Here is a 20441-nt window from a genome sequence, read left to right as displayed (position 1 = left end):
ACACAGCAAGGTGACTTGAAATCTGACTTAGGATGGACAGCAAATGAGCACTCTGTTGTTATTGTTGTTAAGTTCTTTAGCATGAGTTACATGGCAAACAAGGTAAAAAGAGGACTCTGAAGGCCTGGCCACAGAAGCCCCTGCCATGAATATCCATTCAGTCAGAATTCATGTAACCCAACAAAAGTCAGTACTGCACGCCGGCAACAACTTTGGCACCCTGCCCTCACAAACACTGGCGTTTGTTGCACGTAAAAACACTGTGACGAATAAAGCGTTTCTAGTGAACACTTAAAGCTATGACACAGCAGCGCAAGTTGATCTGAGTGACTCATAAACCCAGTGAGAAAGTAAAGAGCACTAAAGAGACTGAGTGTTTGATCAAGCACAGACACACACAAGTAGGAGGCCCATGTGCGGAAAGCCACATATCCTTACCCTTATATCAGGCCTCCTGAAAACCTGTTAGTTAAAATACAGAACATCGTCATCACGGGCACATTCCCACTGACCTGTGAAAGATGCTGTTAAACTCAGCAGCCCATCCCGATGGAACATGATAATCCGCTAACTAAACCAACCGGATCAATCCTAACACATTTGCCCTCCAAGTTTCATTCGGTATCAAATCAATCCGAACACATTTGTCCCAGAATTCTCAGGCAAGTCTCTGATTTGGAGAAACGTATTACCCTTAGGCGAAGACAAACTACATTATTTTAAACACAAACCCCTTCTGGCAAGTACCATTATAAGCCTCCGAACAGGCAGTGTTTCAAAAGTTTTGTGTGCCTGTTTGGAACACTGAAGGCATTTTCCCCATAGAAACAATGATACAAAACGTCGGTTCTGCTCCCAGACCAGCCCACAGAAACAAAACAAAAGGGAACCCAAAAACCACAAAAGCCCCCACGTTTGACCCAGAGCACAGCTCAGCTGTTGGCACTAATGGCATCATGAAGCGTACTGAACCATAAATCTTAGGCTGGTTTCTACAGAAATTCTGTTTCCAACTCGCACTCCGGACTCCAAATTGAAACTCCCTGATGTGCCCACCTCTCACCCTAACTCCCACTGTATGCGGAAGGGGCAGCCGCAGGTGGGAGGAAGTGCTGGGAGGGCAGGGGGGAGGGAAGGGGAGGAGAAGCCAAGCTTTATTAAATGGAGGCATGTTATTCCTACACACTAGCCTGTGACTCCTACTCAAGCGTGCAGTGTATGCATTCGGGAAGCTCTGCCTGGAGTAAACACCTCCGAGAACAGATGAGCCTTTGGAAAGCAAGGAAGACTTGAGTGTGTATTCCCCAATCCAAAGTCTGTAATCCCACCATCTAACCACTAGACGTTCTATGGGAAACAGATCATTAAAAAAAAAAAATCACCAGAGGTTCTTATTACCTTTATAGGTTTTACTCAGGATACATAAGAAGATCACATGAATACAACACTACAGACTTCAAAAAAATCACTGTATCATCATTAGAATACCCCTTGAAGTAAAAAAAAAAGGTTCTAAATTAAGTCATGCTGTAGCCCAAAGAGAATTAAAGCCCATAAATTCCTAAATATAGACTATATTAAAAAAAACCTAAATCTGGCTTTCTTTTATTTGGAGGAGGGGGCGATATATTTATCCTCTTAATTGCAGTGATAGTTTCACAAGTGTGTACCTATCAAAACATATCAAATCATATACTTAAGAATGTGAATTACACCTCAAGAAAGTACAAAATCAAGAAAATACATGCTTATGTTACTATACAACTCAAAATGGGGCACAGGTAGCAATAAAAAACTCAAAAGAAAGTCTCCCCTCTCTGAGCATATTCATGCCCTAGTGATAACCATATTTAACTGGACCGATTTTTCACTGAGGGATGCCTGCATAACTGTAAATATGGTGACACCTCTAATTCTTGATATTTTGACTTCTAACAGTTTCTGTTGACCTCCCACTCTAAAAGGTGAGAAAATACTTTCTCAAACTCCTACCTCACCTCCCCATCTCTGCTGATGGACACTTTAATTTTTAGTTCCTTTATTGTTTTTCCTTCAACAGAAGCTACATCATAAACAAATACTCATGAGAGTGGTGCATCCCAAGTCCACGGGGACAGAAGCTGCTGCACTCAGGACCCTCCCAGACCCTGCCCTATGTAGCTCTTCATCTGGCTGTCCATCTGCCTCCCTTGTCATGTCCTGTAATAAGGTGGTAAGCCTAATTTAGTGTTTCCCTGAGCTCTGTGAGCTGTTCTGGCCAACGAGAAAAATCAAGGAGGGGGGTCCTGGGGACTGCCAATTTGTAGCCAAGCTGGGCAGAAGTCGTGGGGAACCTAGGGGCCCACTACTTTCATTTGGTGTCTGAAGTGAGGGACGATCTAGTGGGACTGACACCTTAAGCTGTGGGGTCTGTAGTTACTCCCAGTTGGTGTCAGAACTGAACTGAACCATAGGACACCCGGCTGGTGTTGAATTGGCCAGTGTGGGGAAAAAACCCACACATCTCGCATCAAAAGGGCTCAAAGTGTATAGGGTGAGTAGCAGAGAGGGAAACGGTGAATTTTTCCACAGATAAGCCCCAAGATTTAAATTTGTATAAAAGTTTACACCGGGGCTTAAACTCCCTCTGCTCTCAGGTTCTTTTCAAGTCTTCCTTTGGGACACTCCTCACCAGAGAGGTGAGGGGTCCCGCTGACCACCCACTCTTGATAAGGGAGCCGGTGTGCTCCTCTTTGACCCTCTGGGCTCTCTGGGCTCTGTGCGCCAGTCTGCCAGGAGGGTACCGCCTGGCCTCCCTGGCTGGTGGTGAGTTGGCCCGTGTGAGCCCTATCCTGAGGAAGAGGCCCCAGGTGTCCGCAGCTGCCTCTGGGTGACTGTCTTGAGCTCTGGGCACACTGTGGCCTTGCCCCTAAGCCAGGCCCTCTAAGCCAGCTTTGATCAATTACTGTGTCGATCTCTGCTTGGCTCCCATCTTAATTCTTTATAATAGGTGACACCCCTAAATCTCCAACAGCGTGGCAGTATTTCAGGAAGTTTTCAAACACAGACAGTGCCAGTGATATAAATACCAACAAGCAGTTGAGGGTCCACCGTACGCCAGGTGCTGTGCTAAATGCTTTACACGTGTTATCTCAACCCTCCCAACCCTCCCAGCCACTGAGGAGATACTATTATCCCCATGTGACAAATGAGGAAACCGAGGCAGCAAGCGGTGAAGTAACTTACCCAATGTCACAGGGCCGGCAACACAAGAGTAGGAATTCAAACCCAGGCTGGTTGGTTTTACCTCCCATGTTCTTAACCTCAATAGGGCCCCACCTAGACCTGTTCCCCTTCTGAAGGAGGCTGACAAAGGCCCTCAAAGCTTAACGCCCTGAATGTCCTGCTCTGCCCTCCTCACTCCTCTCACCACATCTCAGGGCTCGATCCCAGGAACCACGAGATCATGACCTGAGCAGAAATCAAGAGTCAGATGCTTAACCAACTGAGCCACCCAGGCATCGCCAGGCTAATAAAAAAATCTTTAGTCATCAAAATACAACCCTGGTGTTTGGGAAACTAGCCACACCTGAACCCTGCCTGGTGCCCTTTGTCAAACTCTAACCTGAAACCATCACTTTCCACTCTCTAAAGCCCTCCAGGAAACGTGATGAAGGAGCAGTCCAATTCCATCCTCGATGAAACATGAACCAGTACAAGGATAATTGTCGATATCCTTTCACCAACTAAATTCTAAGATCTTTACTAACATAACTTTATGTTTCACTTAAATAATACTTCTGATATATCATGAGTTGTTATACATATTAATCAAAATTATTTTACATGTAATATAGAATCATTCAGCAGTCTGCAAAAATCTTGATTTTTTAAAACTTAAATTTTAATTTTGAGATAACTGTAGACTCAATGTTCCCAATGGCAGCATATTGGGACTATAGAACAATGGCAGAACCAGGAAATTGACACGGATACAATTCAGATGCAGAACAATTTCATCACCAGGAGGACCCCTACTGTTGCCCTTTTATAGCCACATCTACTTCCCTCACCACCCCTCCCCTTCTTACCCCCTGGCAACCACTAATCTGTTCATGACTATAATTCTGTCATTTGAAGACTGTTACATAAATGGAATTATATAGTATGTGACCTTTAGTGAGTAGCATTTTTGGCTCAGTGTTAATTCCCTTAAGACCCATCCAATTCTTTTCTCTTTCCTCTCTTCTATTGAACCCATTCATTGAGGGTTTTTTTAATTTTCGTTATTGTATTTCTCAGTTTTAAAATTCCCATTTGGTTCTTCTTCTATCTCCTTTTCCTTTGCTGAAACTATTTCTTTTCTTTCACTATGTTTCCATTGTTTCAAGCATATTTGTAATCGTATGATGTAACTTTATGATGGCATCTTGAAAATAATTTTCAGGGGTGCCTGGGTGGCTCAGTCGGTTAAGTGTCCGACTGTTGATTGCGGCTCAGGTCATGATCTCACAGTTCGTGGGTTCAAGCTCTGCGTCGGGCTCCATGCTGATGGCACAGAACTTGCTTGGGATTCTCTCTCTCCCTCTCTTTCTTCTCCTGACCTGCTCACGCTCTCTCTCAAATAAACATTTAATAAAATCATTTTCACATAATTCTAACACCTGTCATCTCAGTTTTGCCACCTATTGATTCTCTTTTTTCATAGTTTGGGTCTTATTTAAACCATCGGTTTTAGCTCGCTTTCTGTGACACTGCTCCAGCACAAGCGGGGGGACCACGTCATTATAGCCAGGTAGGGGCAGAAGTCCAGGTTCCCCACTCAGCCGCTGCTGACACCAGATGGGGGATTCCTGGCTCCTGCTGGGTCAGTGCAAGAGTTCCAGCCCCTTTTCAGGCTTCCATGGATACCCGGCTGGCAGTGGTAGGGCAGGGATACCTGGTTACTGCCCCTGACACGGCCTCCGCTAACAGCACAGGGGAGGCACAGCCTCCTTACCGATGGGCGGCGGTGAAAGCCTGACTCTCCATTGGGCTTCTTCTGACATTACCACCGCAGGAGTCTAGTGTGCCTCATTGCAGCCTGGCAAGGGTGGGAATTCTAGGCTCCTGACTTGGCCTTTGTTGGTAGGGTGGGTGTGGGGCCACAACTTTTTCTGTGGTGTCTGGCTGGAGTACAGTGGTTAGTGTTTAAAAGTTTTCTTTCTGCTAAGCTGTCTCCTTCCTGGTCCTTTGGCTTGAGAGAGTAGGCTTTTGTTGTCTGTGCCCACTGGCATTTCTGAGTTGCTGGCTTCTTCAGCAACAAGTCTGGGACATCCGTGGCAGAAACAGAACCCAGGGACTCACCATCGTGTCATTCCTGGGGTCCTGAGGTCCCTAACCAGTCTGCCTTCTTCTACCTCTCAGGGCACTCTTATGTTTATTGTGTAGCAAATGTCCACGGCTTTTGGTTGTACTTAGCAGGAAGAATAAGAAAAAATACATTTGCTCCGTCTTTCCAGAAGCAGAAGCTGAAATCTTGGGGTTAAGTTTTTAAATTTGTTAACAGTGTAATATTAGTTTCAGGTGTATAATAATAGCGATTCAACACTTCCATACAACACCCGGTGCTCATCACAAGTGTTCCTTAATCCCCATCATTCATTTAACTCATACCCCCCACCTCCACTCTGGCAACCACCAGTTTGTTCTCTATGGTTAAGGGTCTGTTTTATGGTTTGCCTCTCTCTTTTGTCCTCCCCCCACCCCCTGCCACGTTCATCTGTTTTGTTTCTTAAATTCCACATATGAGTGAAATCATATGGTATTCGTCTTTCTCTGACTTACGAAATCTTGACATTTTTAAGAAATAATTTTTTCCCTCAAGTATCCCTGAGAGAGAGGACAGCACTTTTCCACGGCAGTGGTTACAAAACGGAGGCCTCGTGCTCAACCAGGCAGTAGCAGGTTTTTCTTCAAATGTTTTTAAGGGGACATGCTGTTCTCTCCAGTTCTGCACTGCCCCCTCCCATTTCTGTCTAGCTTGCAGACATTTGCAAACTCTGATTTAATACATAGATCATGAGGCCATGGATTCTGAAAGATCATGCTCGAGCTTCCCTTCACATACATTAGTACTCAAGCAGTATTGACTAAAACCCAGCTCAAGCATAATGAAGCCTTTCCCATGCACTGCTTCTTACTTCCCTCCAAAGCCCTTCTGCAAGTTTTTGTTTAGGATCCAGAATTTAAACTGTACTAACTTGCTAAATGATTAAACTTAGTACAGGATCCTCTCTATTTTCTCCGTTTACTTCAGAATGTTTACAGAAGACATCTAGCTACTGTGTGTACATGGACAAGGAGAGGCAGAGAGGGATGGTGATGGTGATGATGATGTCACTTGTACTGATGGCTATTAAGTTTTGCCACAATTTATAACCATATTATTTCATCTAATCTATGGAACATTGCATTCAGATCCTGTTCTTAACATCTTTGACAAATTCAAGAGGGAGACTCTTTGTTAGTCCAGTAAAAGTGAAAAGCAATTGGGTTGAGTCAGTAGCGGGGTGCAGAGAGGGGGTTGGGGGGGATGAGACAAAACAAAACATTTTATTACATCTCTACTAGTCTTCACAGCCAGGCAAGTCTTCACGGTGACTTGGTATTAAAGCACACATTTATTAATTTAGCTGATCCATAATCCAACATAATAGCTATTTAATCTTTCAGCTGGGACAATGTCTCCCAAACTTCTGTCATTTCGTATATGGCCTCTACAAGGTTGGTTTGCCATATCTGTACATTGCCTACACGAATATTATTATTTACATTTATAGTGACTTTAAGTCCACTCCGTTTTCATACTTTGCCTATATAACATCCATTAAATCACAAGTGTAATGTGCTATTTTTTCTAGCACATATTTAAAATAATTACATAACTGTGAAAACATGTCCATATGGACATGCCATCTAAATTTATCTTGTGATAAAAGCAATATTCTTACCACAGTTTGGGTGAGTGATGTGACCCTGAGCCTACTGTCAATTTATGATATAAATAATAAAACAATTATTCTCCACAACCTAACATGAGTTGCTAATTATTTAGATATGTAGGAATTTTCCTGAGATGCATGGTCCCATCACCAATTTCAAGAGCTATAAAGCTAGGAAACCTAGTGTTACTATACATAAGAAATATTTGAGCCTCTTGATTCCACACCTGCAGTGACTGTGACTCACTGGGTAGGATGGGGACCACAGAAGCTGCATGTTTGCAAGCACCCTAAGGAGCGCTGCTATGGGAAAACCCAAAGGCCACATTCTGAAAAACAGTGGACAGGGCAGGGGGAAATTTGTTTTTAAAACTCACTCTAGCTTATCAACAGAATAGTCATCCTACTGAACAATCCCAAGTCTAACTATGTGATATTAAGCAAGTCATTTCATGTCTCCGAGTCTTGGTTTCCTCATCTGTTAAATGATGATTATAATAAAAGCTACCTTATTTGGTTGTTTTAAGGCTGCAATGGATTATATGCCCAAAAGTATTACAAAACCATAGACCCCAATGTGTGCTCAGGGGTTGATGAGGAAGAGGATGTAGACCCACCCTCAGCAGCCCACAACACAAAAGAATCAGCATTTCAAGTCAAGATGCCAAGTGTTCATATAAACATCTGCTCCCATTGAATTGCTGACCCTGAGTTTAACCTATAATAAATCAACCCCCATACTGAGTGTGTATTTCAAATAAAATATTCGCACAGTAGATAATCTGAAATATTATTGACTGACGACTGAAAATTAGGTCCTCAAGGAACTGTAGCTGGACCATCAGGAAAAACCCCATGCAATGGCTCCCATGCCAGAGGTATCCCAGAGGCCCGTCTTGGGTACTCTGATTTTAAGAACTACTTTCTAAGTAGCGCATAAAATTATCCTTGTGGTTTAGAAACACTTTACACTTTTATTACTTAAAATACTCTCTTCTGGAAGAAAACAACTCCTGAATTATTAACTGAACACTGACTTTGCAGACTTGGCTACAGAGCAAATATAACGAACACAATTATAAAACATGTTCTCTTATAATAATTCATCAAAAGCTTTAGCCATGACCTGATGCAGATACCTAAAATTCAACTTACAAAATATAGAAAAGCCTCATATTTTTTTCTGAATGCCATCTGTTAAACCATTCCAACGTGAGCTAATTCTGCTGCACAAAATTTGTAAATAGACTAAAATTAACAAAACTTAGTTGCTTCATGTTAAAGTACAGATTCAGTCTGATCTACTAATGTAGAGGTTACAGAGCTATGTGATCTTTTATTGAACCCACACAACACTAACAAATATTCAACCATAATGAAAACATTACAGTTAAGTCATAAATGTCAGTAAAGAAAATTATTCCAAGGCCTGAGAGCTATTCTCTTTTAATATGGGTTCTTGAGCCTCTCCAGTCAGCGGAGCAGTTTCTCAGCTAAGATGGGGGCAACAGGGCAACCGGGACCGGTGGGTTCAGGAGCTGCTCAGTGATCCGCCACGCAGGCATCAGTGATACAGCAAACGCTCCTCCCACCTGGGGACGGCATGTTTGCCCAGCTGGGTTTGGAACCCCAGGAACTCCAGCTGCTCCACCGTGGACAAACATGAAAACCAGACAGCAGGGAAACCTAGTGAGAGTGACATACTGTCACTCTTCTGGCTGAACAGATTACCCAACTTCTACTAATATGCAGCCCCGCTTCCCTTCGGTAGACCTAATCAAAGGCACTGGATGGCTTGGATGAAGCAAGTACAGCAGGATAGCCAGATTTCAATTACATGGCCTCTTGAGTCACTTTCTGCACTTGGTGCATTATGAGACAGAGAGGAGAGGAACGGAGGCCAGAGCCCTTAAGCAAGGAGCATGTATTAAGAATTAATTAGGGGGGCGCCTGGGTGGCTCAGTCGGTTAAGCGTCCGACTTCAGCCAGGTAACGATCTCGCGGTCCGTGAGTTCGAGCCCTGCGTCGGGCTCTGGGCTGACGGCTCAGAGCCTGGACCCTGCTTCAGATTCTGTGTCTCCCTCTCTCTGCCCCTCCCCTGTTCATGCTGTGTCTCTCCCTGTCTCAAAAAGAAATAAATAAACGTTAAAAAAAAATAAAAAATAAAATAAAATAAAAAGAATTAATTAGGATCTTTTTTTTTTTTTAATTTTTTTTTTCAACGTTTATTTATTTTTGGGACAGAGAGAGACAGAACATGAACGGGGGAGGGGCAGAGAGAGAGGGAGACACAGAATCGGAAACAGGCTCCAGGCTCTGAGCCATCAGCCCAGAGCCCGACGCGGGGCTCGAACTCACGGACCGCGAGATCGTGACCTGGCTGAAGTCGGACGCTTAACCGACTGCGCCACCCAGGCGCCCCTTAATTAGGATCTTTATTGTAGTTCTTGAACTGTTTGTAAGCCTTGGCACCTGGCAAGGACCATGATTTTGAGAGACTGTTGACTGAGGGTAGTCCGCGATACTAAATGTAGCTCACCTATACTTGTGAAAATCAATTCTCTTTTACTAGCAGGCAAAGATAACTATAAGAAACTGAAACGTCAATTCAAGCAAACACCATTACTGCAATGTAAGCATGGCTTAATCGTTGACTGACATTAAAACAAGGTTAGTCTTACCCTTAACAAAGATGGAGCACATACATTTTTTATTTGTTAATCGATTCAACAAGTATTTACTGAGCACGTGTTATATTCCAGGATCGTGCTGGGGAAGTACTGATGAGTAAAAAGAGCCCCTGTTTCTGCTGACAAGGAGCTTATCACTGTTAACTTTACAATAAACAGAGAATCCAAATTAAGGACTAAAAAACGAAGCTGCCCATACAATAGTCTGGAGTTGTGCAAGTGTTTTTACATTGCAGTACCATGTGTTAGTGCTGAATACCCACTGGGAACACCTAAATACAGAAACAAACTGTGAAGTTGGGAAGTATGGTCCATTAGACGTTTTCTGAAATTCAGAATACCATCGAGGAAAATAGAGGCATTTTGTAATAATAAAAGGTAAAAATACAATATATAATAAAATAACAAAATGGAACTAGATTTTTTTAGAAAAATGATCGCAATCTAAAGACAGCTTTTCCTCTCAATTGAAAACCATGAGTACATCTAGTGGATCCTGGTAAAAGTTCTCCTCTAAAGTTCAGATCTAACAACAGAGAACCTTTCACCCTTGTTCCCAAACAAATGTCTGTTGAACATCAAGGGGCCAAAGTCTCACTGAAATTAAAAATGCAAAGCTTCTTGGTACATTGAAAATGAATTAAGGACTCAATGCTGCTTACCTTGTAGTCTCTGGATACATTTTCTGATGTCACTGAACCTGAAATCTGACTAGAAATTGTAGCAGCTATAAGCTGTTTACACCATTCAACATGTGATCCTGTAGGACTAAAAGAAATAGTGTGATTAAAATATTTTAAGACGTCAGCTCTCCATGAAAAAAAAAAAATGAGTACTGACTGGGGATATATGTACATTTCTTTTTTTAGAAAACAAACAGACTACTTGGTTATCTTTACATTTAATATAAGAACTGAAATACTGACAACCAGGAAGTAAGATTAGGTTCCAGGTTGATTTTAAAATGAATCAACCAATTGTTCTAAGTTTAAGAGTCTAGGCGTTAGACAGTTAGGCATATTATTCTCTATCATTTAATGGAATTTTACTATATTACAATTGTACAGAGTATTGTTAATGTAATGTACACAGAATATTAATTCTAAAGCGAAATATTTATCTTACGGTGTTGTATTTTTCAAATAGACTTTTAAGGGAACACAGTTGATGATGTGACTGTAAAAAGAACAGACTAGACAAATGCCATCCTGCACACAGTCGTCATGCCACCTTGCATTTCTGTCAGTGCGCTGACAGCTCACGAAGGCTCTTCCGGTCTGTTGGGCTATCAGAGCCTCACGACCACAGTGTGAAACGGAGGCGGGGAGTAGCCAACGTGTTTCTGAGGTGAGAAAACCGAGGCACAGAGGTGACGTGCCCGATAAAGCGGCGGGCCTGGCTCCAGCTTCACTGAGGCTTCCAAGACACGGCGCAGCCAACAGTGCCAAACTCACTGAACCGGAAGGCAAAGCGGAGGCCAGCGCCACAGACTCCAGCCACTGCCCCATATGAGAACGCGACGATGCAAGGAAAATGGCATCTTCCACTTGCATGGTGCTCTAAAGGGAAACCTGGGCCTCATAGTGACCCATCTTACAGATGACCAAAGTGAGACTCCAGCGTTTGACCAAGGTCCCATGACTGGTAAGTGGGCAGGCTGTGTCCGCCTGACTTAAAGGAACACATAAGCAGACTAGGAGCGTGCGGGAATCACGTGAGGGAATGCGGCTCCTCATCGCAGCCCTGAAGGAAGGGCAAAAGATGCTTATGAAAGTTTACCCTGCAGGTGGCTTTCTCTCTAAAGAAGGTTCCAGACCTGGAAAAATCGCATCACTAGTTAAAGCCACATTCATGTATTAGAAAGACAGAAAAAACTGGAACCCCTAGGCAGTATGTAAAATAAGCTAAATAGTGAAAGGAAGATATCCAGTGTTCTCTACTAGTGATCTAAATTATAGCCTCGGGTTAAGGGAGCCCAGTGGTTAGCTGTGGGTCTGCAAACATAAGTTCAAACATGCAATGAATGGGCAGACATTCCTATCATGTGTCAAGAACCTACTTAGTACAATTTAAAAGAAGAGAGGAGGGAAAGAGGAGGGATTTTAGTTTCTTTTTCAGTTTTCTTTTAGCATTTTTGAAAAAGTTTATTTATTTACTATGAGAGAAAGAGAACATGAGCAGAGGAGGGGCAGAGAGAGAATCCCAAGCAGGCTCTGCACTGTCAGTGTAGAGCTCGAAGCAGGGCTCAATCTCATGACTGTGAGATTGTGACCTGCGCCACGATCAACAGTGAGATGCTTAACTGCCTGAGCCATCCAGGCACCCTTTAGTTTTGTTTTTAAAGGCTAAGTCCCCTTTATTTCTGGTTACGTCCCACTCTTCTTGTCACGCTACCAGCACCCACCCCTGACTGCAAATCTAATAGCAGGAACCCGCCTGGTCACCCAGTGTGGGTGACCTGTTGCTACCATCCGCCCAACATCCTTCCCTCCTTCTGATAAGGACCCTTATCTACTGTGGGGGGCCCGCCCCTCCCCACTTCACAGGATACTGTTCGGGAGGCAGAGGGGGGCTGACCCCCTGCTCCTCCTGAGCCCACCTGCAGGGGAGTGACCCAGGCCAGGCCAGTCCCAGTCTTTCCTCTCAGATCCCAAGCTGCACAGATCCACCCCCGGCACTGCTGCAGGTTACTCCTCTCCCCCAGCACCTTGAGGAACCCACAGAGATAAGGAGCAGGACAAGAAGAGACAAGACAGGAGGAGTCCCGACAACGCTGTGTGCAGCTCCGGCTTCAAGTGTGCCCACTGCCATCTTTCCTCGTGTGCAGCAGTGATGTGCGCCGAGATCTGACCTTTTGGCTCAAGCTAGAGTGATTTGATTTTGTCACTCGCAACCAGAAGTGTCCTGGCCAACACAGTCACAAACAGCATGGCACACTGGGCTGCTAGACAGCAGGCTTGGCTCTGAGTCCTGTTCCTGTTACCAGCTATCTCTGCGACCTTCAGCAAGCCACATCCTCTTGCAGGACCGCAGCTCTGTTGTCATGAAGTACAGTATGCAGGAGAGAGGGGAGGGCTCCCCAGTCCCTGGGGGCCAGGCTGAAGCTGGCGGATAGAGCCAGGTGCCATTCTGTGAGTCACTCTTCAAAGAAGAGTATGAATCACAGTCTGTCGTGACAACAGATCAAAGAAGGCAGGCCAGGATCCCTCTGTACAATCTCCCACCTCACTCTTGGTATTAAGAACCACTCGCAGGGGCGCCTGGGTGGCTCGGTCGGTTAAGCATCTGACTTCGGCTCAGGTCATGATCTCGCGGTCCGTGACTTCGAGCCCCGCATCGGGCTCTGTGCTGACAGCTCAGAGCCTGGAGCCTGCTTCGGATTCTGTGTCTCCCTCTCTCTCTGCCCCTCCCCCACTCACACTCTGTCTCTCTCTGTCTCAAAAATGAATAAAACGTTAAAAAAAAATAAAAAAAAAAAAGAACCACTCGCAGCCTGGGCGAGCGCAGCTTTGTTTCTCCAACCTGGATTCCCCGGATCTGGATGCCCACAATCCAATGAGACATCTGTCCTAGTCGATCCTGAGAGCCTGCCAACTCGACCTGTCGAAGCCAGCACAGGTGGCTCAGCACACAACCCATTCTCCCAGCCCTGTGTTGCCTAAGTCAGGGAAGGGCACAGCCAGTTACCAGGGTACCCCACACCCAAAAGCTGGAGTCTACCTTGGAGCCCACCCCCCACTTCACTTCACTCTCACACTCACTCACCAAGCCATGTCACTCCCATGGGTTGGTATCATGACAATGCACCTTGCTCAATTCCCATTGCAAGACCCTCTTCCACACACCTACCATTCTGTCCTCCTCCTGTCGCCTGAATTTAGGCCCTATCTCTAGGCCGATGACTCCCAAATTCAGGTCTCCACCTCAGACAACACCCCTGAGCTCCAAACCCATATAAACCAACCACCTCTCTGACCTCTGCTCTGGGATATACAACTGGCATCTCGTAACTATGTCCAGACCTGAGACCCTGCTAATTTCCTGTGTTCCATTCAAAGGCTTCTCCATCTCTGCAACACCATTTTCCTACAAGCCAAAACTCTTGGCATCTTGATTCTTCCCTCCTATCCAACAACCAATCTTCAGCAAACCATACTGGCTCTACCCTGTGGGTTTTCCTCAAATTATATCCACAACCTGACAACATCTCCTGTCCTCTACCCCTCTGCTGTAAGCCACCATGCTCTCTCCCTTGGATAACCACAATAGTGGTCTCCTACTTGCTAGTCCCTCTGCTTCAACCCCTTCCCCTTTCAGTCTGTCGGCCACACAGCAGCCAGAGAGCTTACTGAAATCTACACCAGAGTATGTCACTCCTCGGCTTCAAAAGTCCCAGTAGCTCCCCATGACTCTCCACCATCTGCCCCTGTGACCTCTCTGACCTCGACCCCTACTGCTCTCTTCCTAGCTCCCTCTCTACTAACGACATTGGTCTCTTTGCTGATCCTGGCACACTTCACTCACACTCCTACCCCAGGGTACACAGGTCTGTGCCTGGAATGCTGTTGCCCCTAATATCTGTAGGACTGGACCCCTTCCTTCTTTAGGGGCATTATTCAAATGTCACTTTTCTCAGCCAGACTTTCCCTGACCATCCTACATCACATTCCAATTTGCCCCCAGACTGCAGACCCCCAACACCTCCTCCTCCCCTCCCAACTTACTTTGTCCCCCTAGCACCTGCCACCACCTAACAGAAGATACAGTTTACTTGTGTTTTGTCTGTCTCTCACCAAACAGACTCTCCACCAGGGCAGCGATTTGTGTGTCTGTTGCCTGCCAAATCCTCAGGCCCCACACAGTGCCTGACACAGAGCAGGCACTCAGATTCACAGAATAAGTGAGTGATTAGCTTTTCCATAAGCTACTCAAGAAGACTGCCCACCTCCGGTCCATTCACCACACCTCCGCAGAGCAAATGTTCTCAAATGTCAATCCCATCCTGATGGAAATCTCACCTGATGGAAATCCTTTCGTGATCCCCATCGCTAAGGGACCATTTAATTTCCTTTCCAAACCAAGACACTATGGTGAGTTGAAGGACGACGCTGTTATTAATCATACCAGTCCAACTACTAAGCCAGTACCATCCTGGGCAAGAGAGACCACCTGGAACAACCTTCTTGCAGCTACAGGTACTTGGCGAAAGTACACAATTTTAGGCTCTACCCCAGATGTGGACTGACTAGACTTAGGGTGGGATCCAACACTCTGCATTTACATCAAACACTGGAGGTGATTCCTACACAGGGTACACAGAATCAGGCTCTGAGAAGCACGGCACAGAAGATAATGGCACAATTCCCTAGGAAGGCACCCAAGCCCCTTCGAGATCGGGCCCCCGCCTTCCCACACGTCTTCTGGCGTTACCAGTTCCGCATATCCAGCATCGCCTGCATGACTGCACATTCCACTCCCTAGGCCAAAAAGCCCTCCCCACCCTGTCCCCTGGCTAACTTCTCATTCCTCACCACTCAGTTCAAATATCAGCTTCCTCAGAAGGCCTCCTTCCCTTAACTGCCCATAGTGTCCCACCCCCCACCCCAGACTAAATAATAAATCAAGCACCCCACCTCCGTGTGCCCACAGTGCAGCGCATCACAATGGAGTCTGCAGAGGGTTTTTGAAAAATATTAACTCCTGAAGCCTTAGGTGTGGGGCCTGCTCACGTGGAGCTCTTAGAAAGCTTCTCAGATGATTCCCATGCACACGCACCCCATCCAGAGCACTTCTGTGCTGACCTCTACCCTAGCACTCACTACATCCGATTTAAATGACTGGTTTGTTTGCATTCTTCACTAAATGGTAACCCAGAGAGCAAACCCCATCTTGTATTATTCTCTAACTTTCCAGGTCCTCATACATTGTAGAATGTCTGCAAATGAGTGGAACCCTGACCCCTCCCCGTTCTACCTTAGCTGTGGTTAGTTCTCAGTGAAGTTGATCACTAGGCTCATTGATTTACCAGACTACATTGTAATTACACGGAGGGAGAAACAAAGGGAGTGTTTCTAGTTTTTCCTATGCTTCAGGAAACTCCCCAAAGTTCAGCTCACTGCTATGACTAACACAGGCAAGAACGAGCATCTGACACTCACCCAGCTGCCTTACCACACTATCCCTTGCCTAACCGCACCCCCCCCCCCCCCCCCCCCGGTTGGCGAAATGGCCAACATGTGGGAAAACTGGATATTCTGGGCTACGGGATAACCCATCCCTTGTCCTCGGAGCCTTAGGGTGGCCCTCCCGGCTGGACGTGGTCAGTTTATACTTCTGATTGATATTGGCTCTGCAACTGCCTAAGAACCAGTGGTAGGCTTCTGTGTTCGTGAAAACAATCAACCGCGTTCCTTCAAAATGTGAAGGGCTGAAAGTAAACGACCGTGTGTTCTTGCATCGGAAGCAGTTTGAAAGTTTTCCATCCCAGCTTTTCAAAGCAGGGTAACTTTGCCTCCATCTGCACCACCTCCAACACCCACGGGGTTGAGTGCCCCAGTCCCCACTCCCAACCCCACCATCAAAGACTCCCAAGCAGCGCGGCGGGATTTTGGTCTTCCAACCCCAGAAGGGAAGGCCGCGCTAAAAGAGAGCCCCCGGGTGAAATTTCCCCCCAAGGGCCGGGTGGCCGCGTCTCCAAGGTGCGGCTGGAAGGGGAACGTAAAAGGCTTGACAGCGGCGAAGCCCCTCGGGGTGCAGGGAGCCCCAGCCCGCGAGGCGGAAGTGAGCCAGGTGCGCGGCCCTGGGACGTGGGGGCAGGGTCCGGGGTCTCGTCGAGGGGTGGGAAGGACCCGGCCGGGCACGGAGAGGGGCAAGGAGGGGGGCACGCCCCACCCCGGCCTCGTCGGCGCGGCGCGCGGGGCCCTCGGGGGTCGGGGCGCGGAGGCCCTGGCGGCCCGGGTCCCGCTTACCTGTCCAGGGTCTCCACGCTGGGCTGCCGGGAGCCGGCGGCAGGGGCCCCCGCGCCCCGAGGAGGCCTCCTGCCGCCCGCCGGCACCGGGCCCGGGCCCCCGCCGCCCTCGCTGCCCGCTGCCGCCGCTGCCGCCGCCGCTGCTGCTGCTGCCGCCGCCGCTGCCGCCGCCGCCGCCGCCGCCGCCGGCCTGTCCATGGCGCGCCGGGCCCGCCGCCGCGGGGAAGCCCCAGCGAGTGGGGAGCGGCGCCCGGAAGGGCCCGCCGCCGTGCCGCGCCGCCCGCCGGCTCAGGCGGCCGCCGCCATTAGCTGTCACCTGGCGGCCCCGCGCTACCCACAAGGCCGCGCGCGGGGCCGGGGGCGGGGAGCGGCGCGCGGGGCCCGGCCGCGCCCCCGCTCACAGAGCCCTACCTGGGCCCGGGCCGCGGGCGCCGGGAGCCGGCGACCGGCCGGCGCCCCCGGCTGCGCGCGGGAACGCGCCAGAGTGGCCGGGGAGGCACCGGGTGAACGAGAAGTTGGGGGGCGTTCAGGGATTAGAAACCATCTGTTTCCCTCCATTTTCCTTCCCGGGAAACTTTTGAGGTGAGGGCGGCCCAGGACCCCGGGAGTCGCTAGTCTCGTCGTCTTAAAGCCAGAGCAACTGCGTACATTTTAGCAATTCCTCCCCCACGCCATTCTTCCCTGCCTCCCACAAACCCACCTCCCCACCATCTGTGGGGCGATCGGGTGTTCTGATGTCGCCCTCGGAACTTCGGGCCCTGCTTTACAGTACCAGTAATGTTTAGCTTCTGCTGCTATGGAAATCCAGCCAGTATCTGATGATAAAGGCTCATCGCCTCCCAACTCACCCCTGACCTTGCTGGGGGTGGTGATGGCAATCATGACTAAGGCCTTTGCTGTGATTTCCCTGGGTACAGACGGCAGAGCCGTGACCCTGATAAAAAGCAGAACTGTAGACAGGAAGATGGCCATTCCCATCCCAGACCCATCCTGTCCTACTAGCTTAATAACTTAAAACTGAACGTAGAGGATGAGGATGTGATGTCTGGAGCCCCGGCAGCCATCGTACACCCATGAGGGGGTGGGGCCTGGCGTGAAAGGATGACTGAGGATGGCTGGGAGGAAGAACGGGAAGATATCCAGACACACCGGAGACCCATCTCCTGCAGGCTTCTGGCTTTCTAAAATTATGAAATCAAATGTTTAATCCGCTATTATAGACTGTGTTCTCACCTCCCCCCACCCCATTCATGTGTTGATGCCCTCCCTAACCCTCAGTTGATGGTAGTTGGAGATGAAGCCTTTCGAGGTGATTAGATCCTAGGATGGACCCTGGCATGATGAGATTACTGCGTTTATTAAGAGACACCAGAGAGCTTGGTCTCACTCTCTGTGAGCAGGCACTGTAGAAAGGCCATGTGAGGACACAGTCAGAAGTAGCTTTCAGCAAGCCAGGAAGAGGGCTCTCATCAGGAACTGGACCTCAGTCTTGGCCTTTCCTGCCTCCAGAACTTTTCGCAAGCATCCCAGCTGCCCTGAGATTTGTCAGAAAGAAAATGGTAAAATTTTAAACGTATTTTAAGTACCATAAGCTTCAAGTAGGATGAGGCCATTGAGGAATTCACTGTGACACTGTTCCGCCTAGAATTCAGTGAAGCAAACATAGGACTTAGGGCACAGAGAAGCAATCAGACATATTACTTACTGCCTAAGAAGTTCAGTCAAGTGACTCCCTGTTGGTGAGAGCAATGACGGTGGCAAGCCCACAGGGCTGTGGGAGGAGAGGGGTTAGGACTGCTTCCTAGAAAAGTGTACGCAAAGCTGAATCTTAAAGGATGAGTAAGCCTTCGATCAGCTGAAAAAGTCAAGTCGTTGTAGGCAGAAAGAACAATTGTGGACAAAGGTGTGGAGCTGTTTATTTATTTATTTTTTTTTTTTAATTTTTTTTTCAATGTTTATTTATTTTTGGGACAGAGAGAGACAGAGCATGAACGGGGGAGGGGCAGAGAGAGAGGGAGACACAGAATCGGAAACAGGCTCCAGGCTCTGAGCCATCAGCCCAGAGCCCGACGCGGGGCTCGAACTCACAGACCGCGAGATCGTGACCTGGCTGAAGTCGGACGCTTAACCGACTGCGCCACCCAGGCGCCCCAATGTGGAGCTGTTTAAACAGCATATTATGTGCAAGTGAACTCTAAGAAATTACTGAAATTTGCTGGAGCATAAAGTCAGACAAGGCAAGTGAGAAGGTCAACCAGAGGCCAATAGGGCCAAGACATGGAGCCTAAGAAGTTTGTGCTTTGTGCTGGATTCCGGTGCAGGCAGGGCTCAGAGCACTTGGAGAAATACTATTATGCGGTCCATCTGTGGTTATGTGGTCCATCTGTGGTAGAATGTGCCTCCAAAGGCAGCTGCAATAATATCCCCCATTCTGCATGCTCCTCTGCAATGTGACCTTGCCACTTCTATGTCAACAGGTAGAATCTATGTCCCTTCCCTTTGAATGTGGACAGGCCCCATAACCTCTTTTGGCCGACACAATATGGCAGCAGGGTAGGGCGCTATGTAGTAACTTCCAAGGCTTGGACCTAAGGGATCTGCAACTTCTGCCTTGGATGCTGGGAATACTCTTTCTTGGAACTCAGCGGCCACGCTGTGAGGAAACCCGACCAGCCGTACAGAAAGGTCCACATGGAAGAGAACCAAGGCTCCCAGCCAGCAGCCAGCACGAGCTGGCGGCCATGTGACTGAGGCCATTTCAGGCCTTCTAGCCATCCTGATGGTTCGGCCAACACCAGGTGAAGTTGGAGACTCATTCCATTGAACCACAGAGTTCTGAGAAATAACTTGGTATTTTAAGCCACTAGGTTTTGAGATGTGTGTGTGTGTGTGTGTGTGTGTGTGTGTGTGTGTACAATAGAGCGCCCAAACACCGCTCTTGATGTGGGGCCCAGAAAAGTAGCCACCTCCCACCCCCGGCAGCCTCCTTCCGCACTCAGCTGAGGATCCATGCCCAAACCGTTGCTGCCCTCTGAGGAAGGTGCCACGCACTCTGAGGTCCACAGTTGTGGAGGGTCTGAGGTTTACTGCTAGTAGCAAACTCGAAATGTAGCCTGCTACTCCACTGACAATCTGACAGAAAACGTGAGGTCTCTGGGTCAAAACTAAAGGCAGTTTATCATTTGCGGCAAAAGCAGCAGCCAGGGCAACATCCTGGATGGATTCGCCCAGCCCTGATGTCCACATCGAGAGGTGGGGTCTACTCCCCTCCTCTTGAAGGTGGCCAGCCCCGTCGTCTCTTTTGACCAACAGGGGGCCAGATGGTACCTGCACAGGTAATGGGGTGCACCATTCTCTCTTCCGAGAGAGCAATTCCTCATTATCCTGGAATGCAATAAATCTCAGGGGAGGGGGGGGGCGGTCTTTTCCCTGTACCACTCTGAACTGGCTCTGGGGACGGCGATGTCTCTAAGCTTTACTGTCTTGGAATATCTCCTTATATCACCGTTCTTGAATTTGGGATTCCTTTCCTGTGGAGCACTCACCCAGAGGACCTGGGTCACGCAGAAACCTGACATGGCCATGGAGAATTGCCTCCCAGCATACACGTGGCCCTCCCTCCTCTGCCCCACAAGGCCCCCATCGGGGCCTACTCAGTTATTGGGTTGACCACCCTGCCTTCCCAGGGATCACTGTCGGGGAACAGGTGCCCACCTGTGCGGTGGGAGGCAAGGGGAGGAGTGAATTGTCAGGCCCACGCTGGTGCTCACCTGGGGGAAATCAAAGTGCCTTTGTCCTGCCAGTTGCACAGTTTTCAAAAAT

The 20441-nt window shown here is 47.9% G+C and overlaps 1 protein-coding gene across 8 annotated transcripts in view; it reads right to left on the bottom strand.

Moving 5' to 3' along the window:
- Positions 1–16952, bottom strand: part of MTMR1 (myotubularin related protein 1) — a 65399-nt gene extending 48447 nt beyond the window's left edge. For 4 of the 8 annotated variants that reach the window (XM_045472171.1, XM_045472167.1, XM_045472168.1 and 1 more), the window contains exons 1-3: positions 16621–16930; positions 10315–10420; positions 439–462 (exon numbers count right to left, since the gene is read on the bottom strand). In XM_045472171.1, the coding sequence (XP_045328127.1) occupies positions 439–462; positions 10315–10420; positions 16621–16817 (327 nt within the window). In that variant the 5' untranslated portion in view covers positions 16818–16930. Of the gene's footprint in view, positions 1–438; positions 463–10314; positions 10421–16620 lie in introns of all 8 variants that reach the window. The other 4 variants (XM_045472169.1, XM_045472170.1, XM_045472173.1 and 1 more) reach the window with 3 other exon arrangements.
- Between the last annotated feature and the right edge of the window lie 3489 nt (positions 16953–20441).

The sequence above is a fragment of the Leopardus geoffroyi genome, chromosome X, assembly GCF_018350155.1.
Source record: "Leopardus geoffroyi isolate Oge1 chromosome X, O.geoffroyi_Oge1_pat1.0, whole genome shotgun sequence".
Taxonomy (NCBI): domain Eukaryota; kingdom Metazoa; phylum Chordata; class Mammalia; order Carnivora; family Felidae; genus Leopardus; species Leopardus geoffroyi.
The sequence above is the reverse complement of the archived record's forward strand: the minus strand, read 5'-3'. Positions and strand labels throughout refer to the sequence as shown.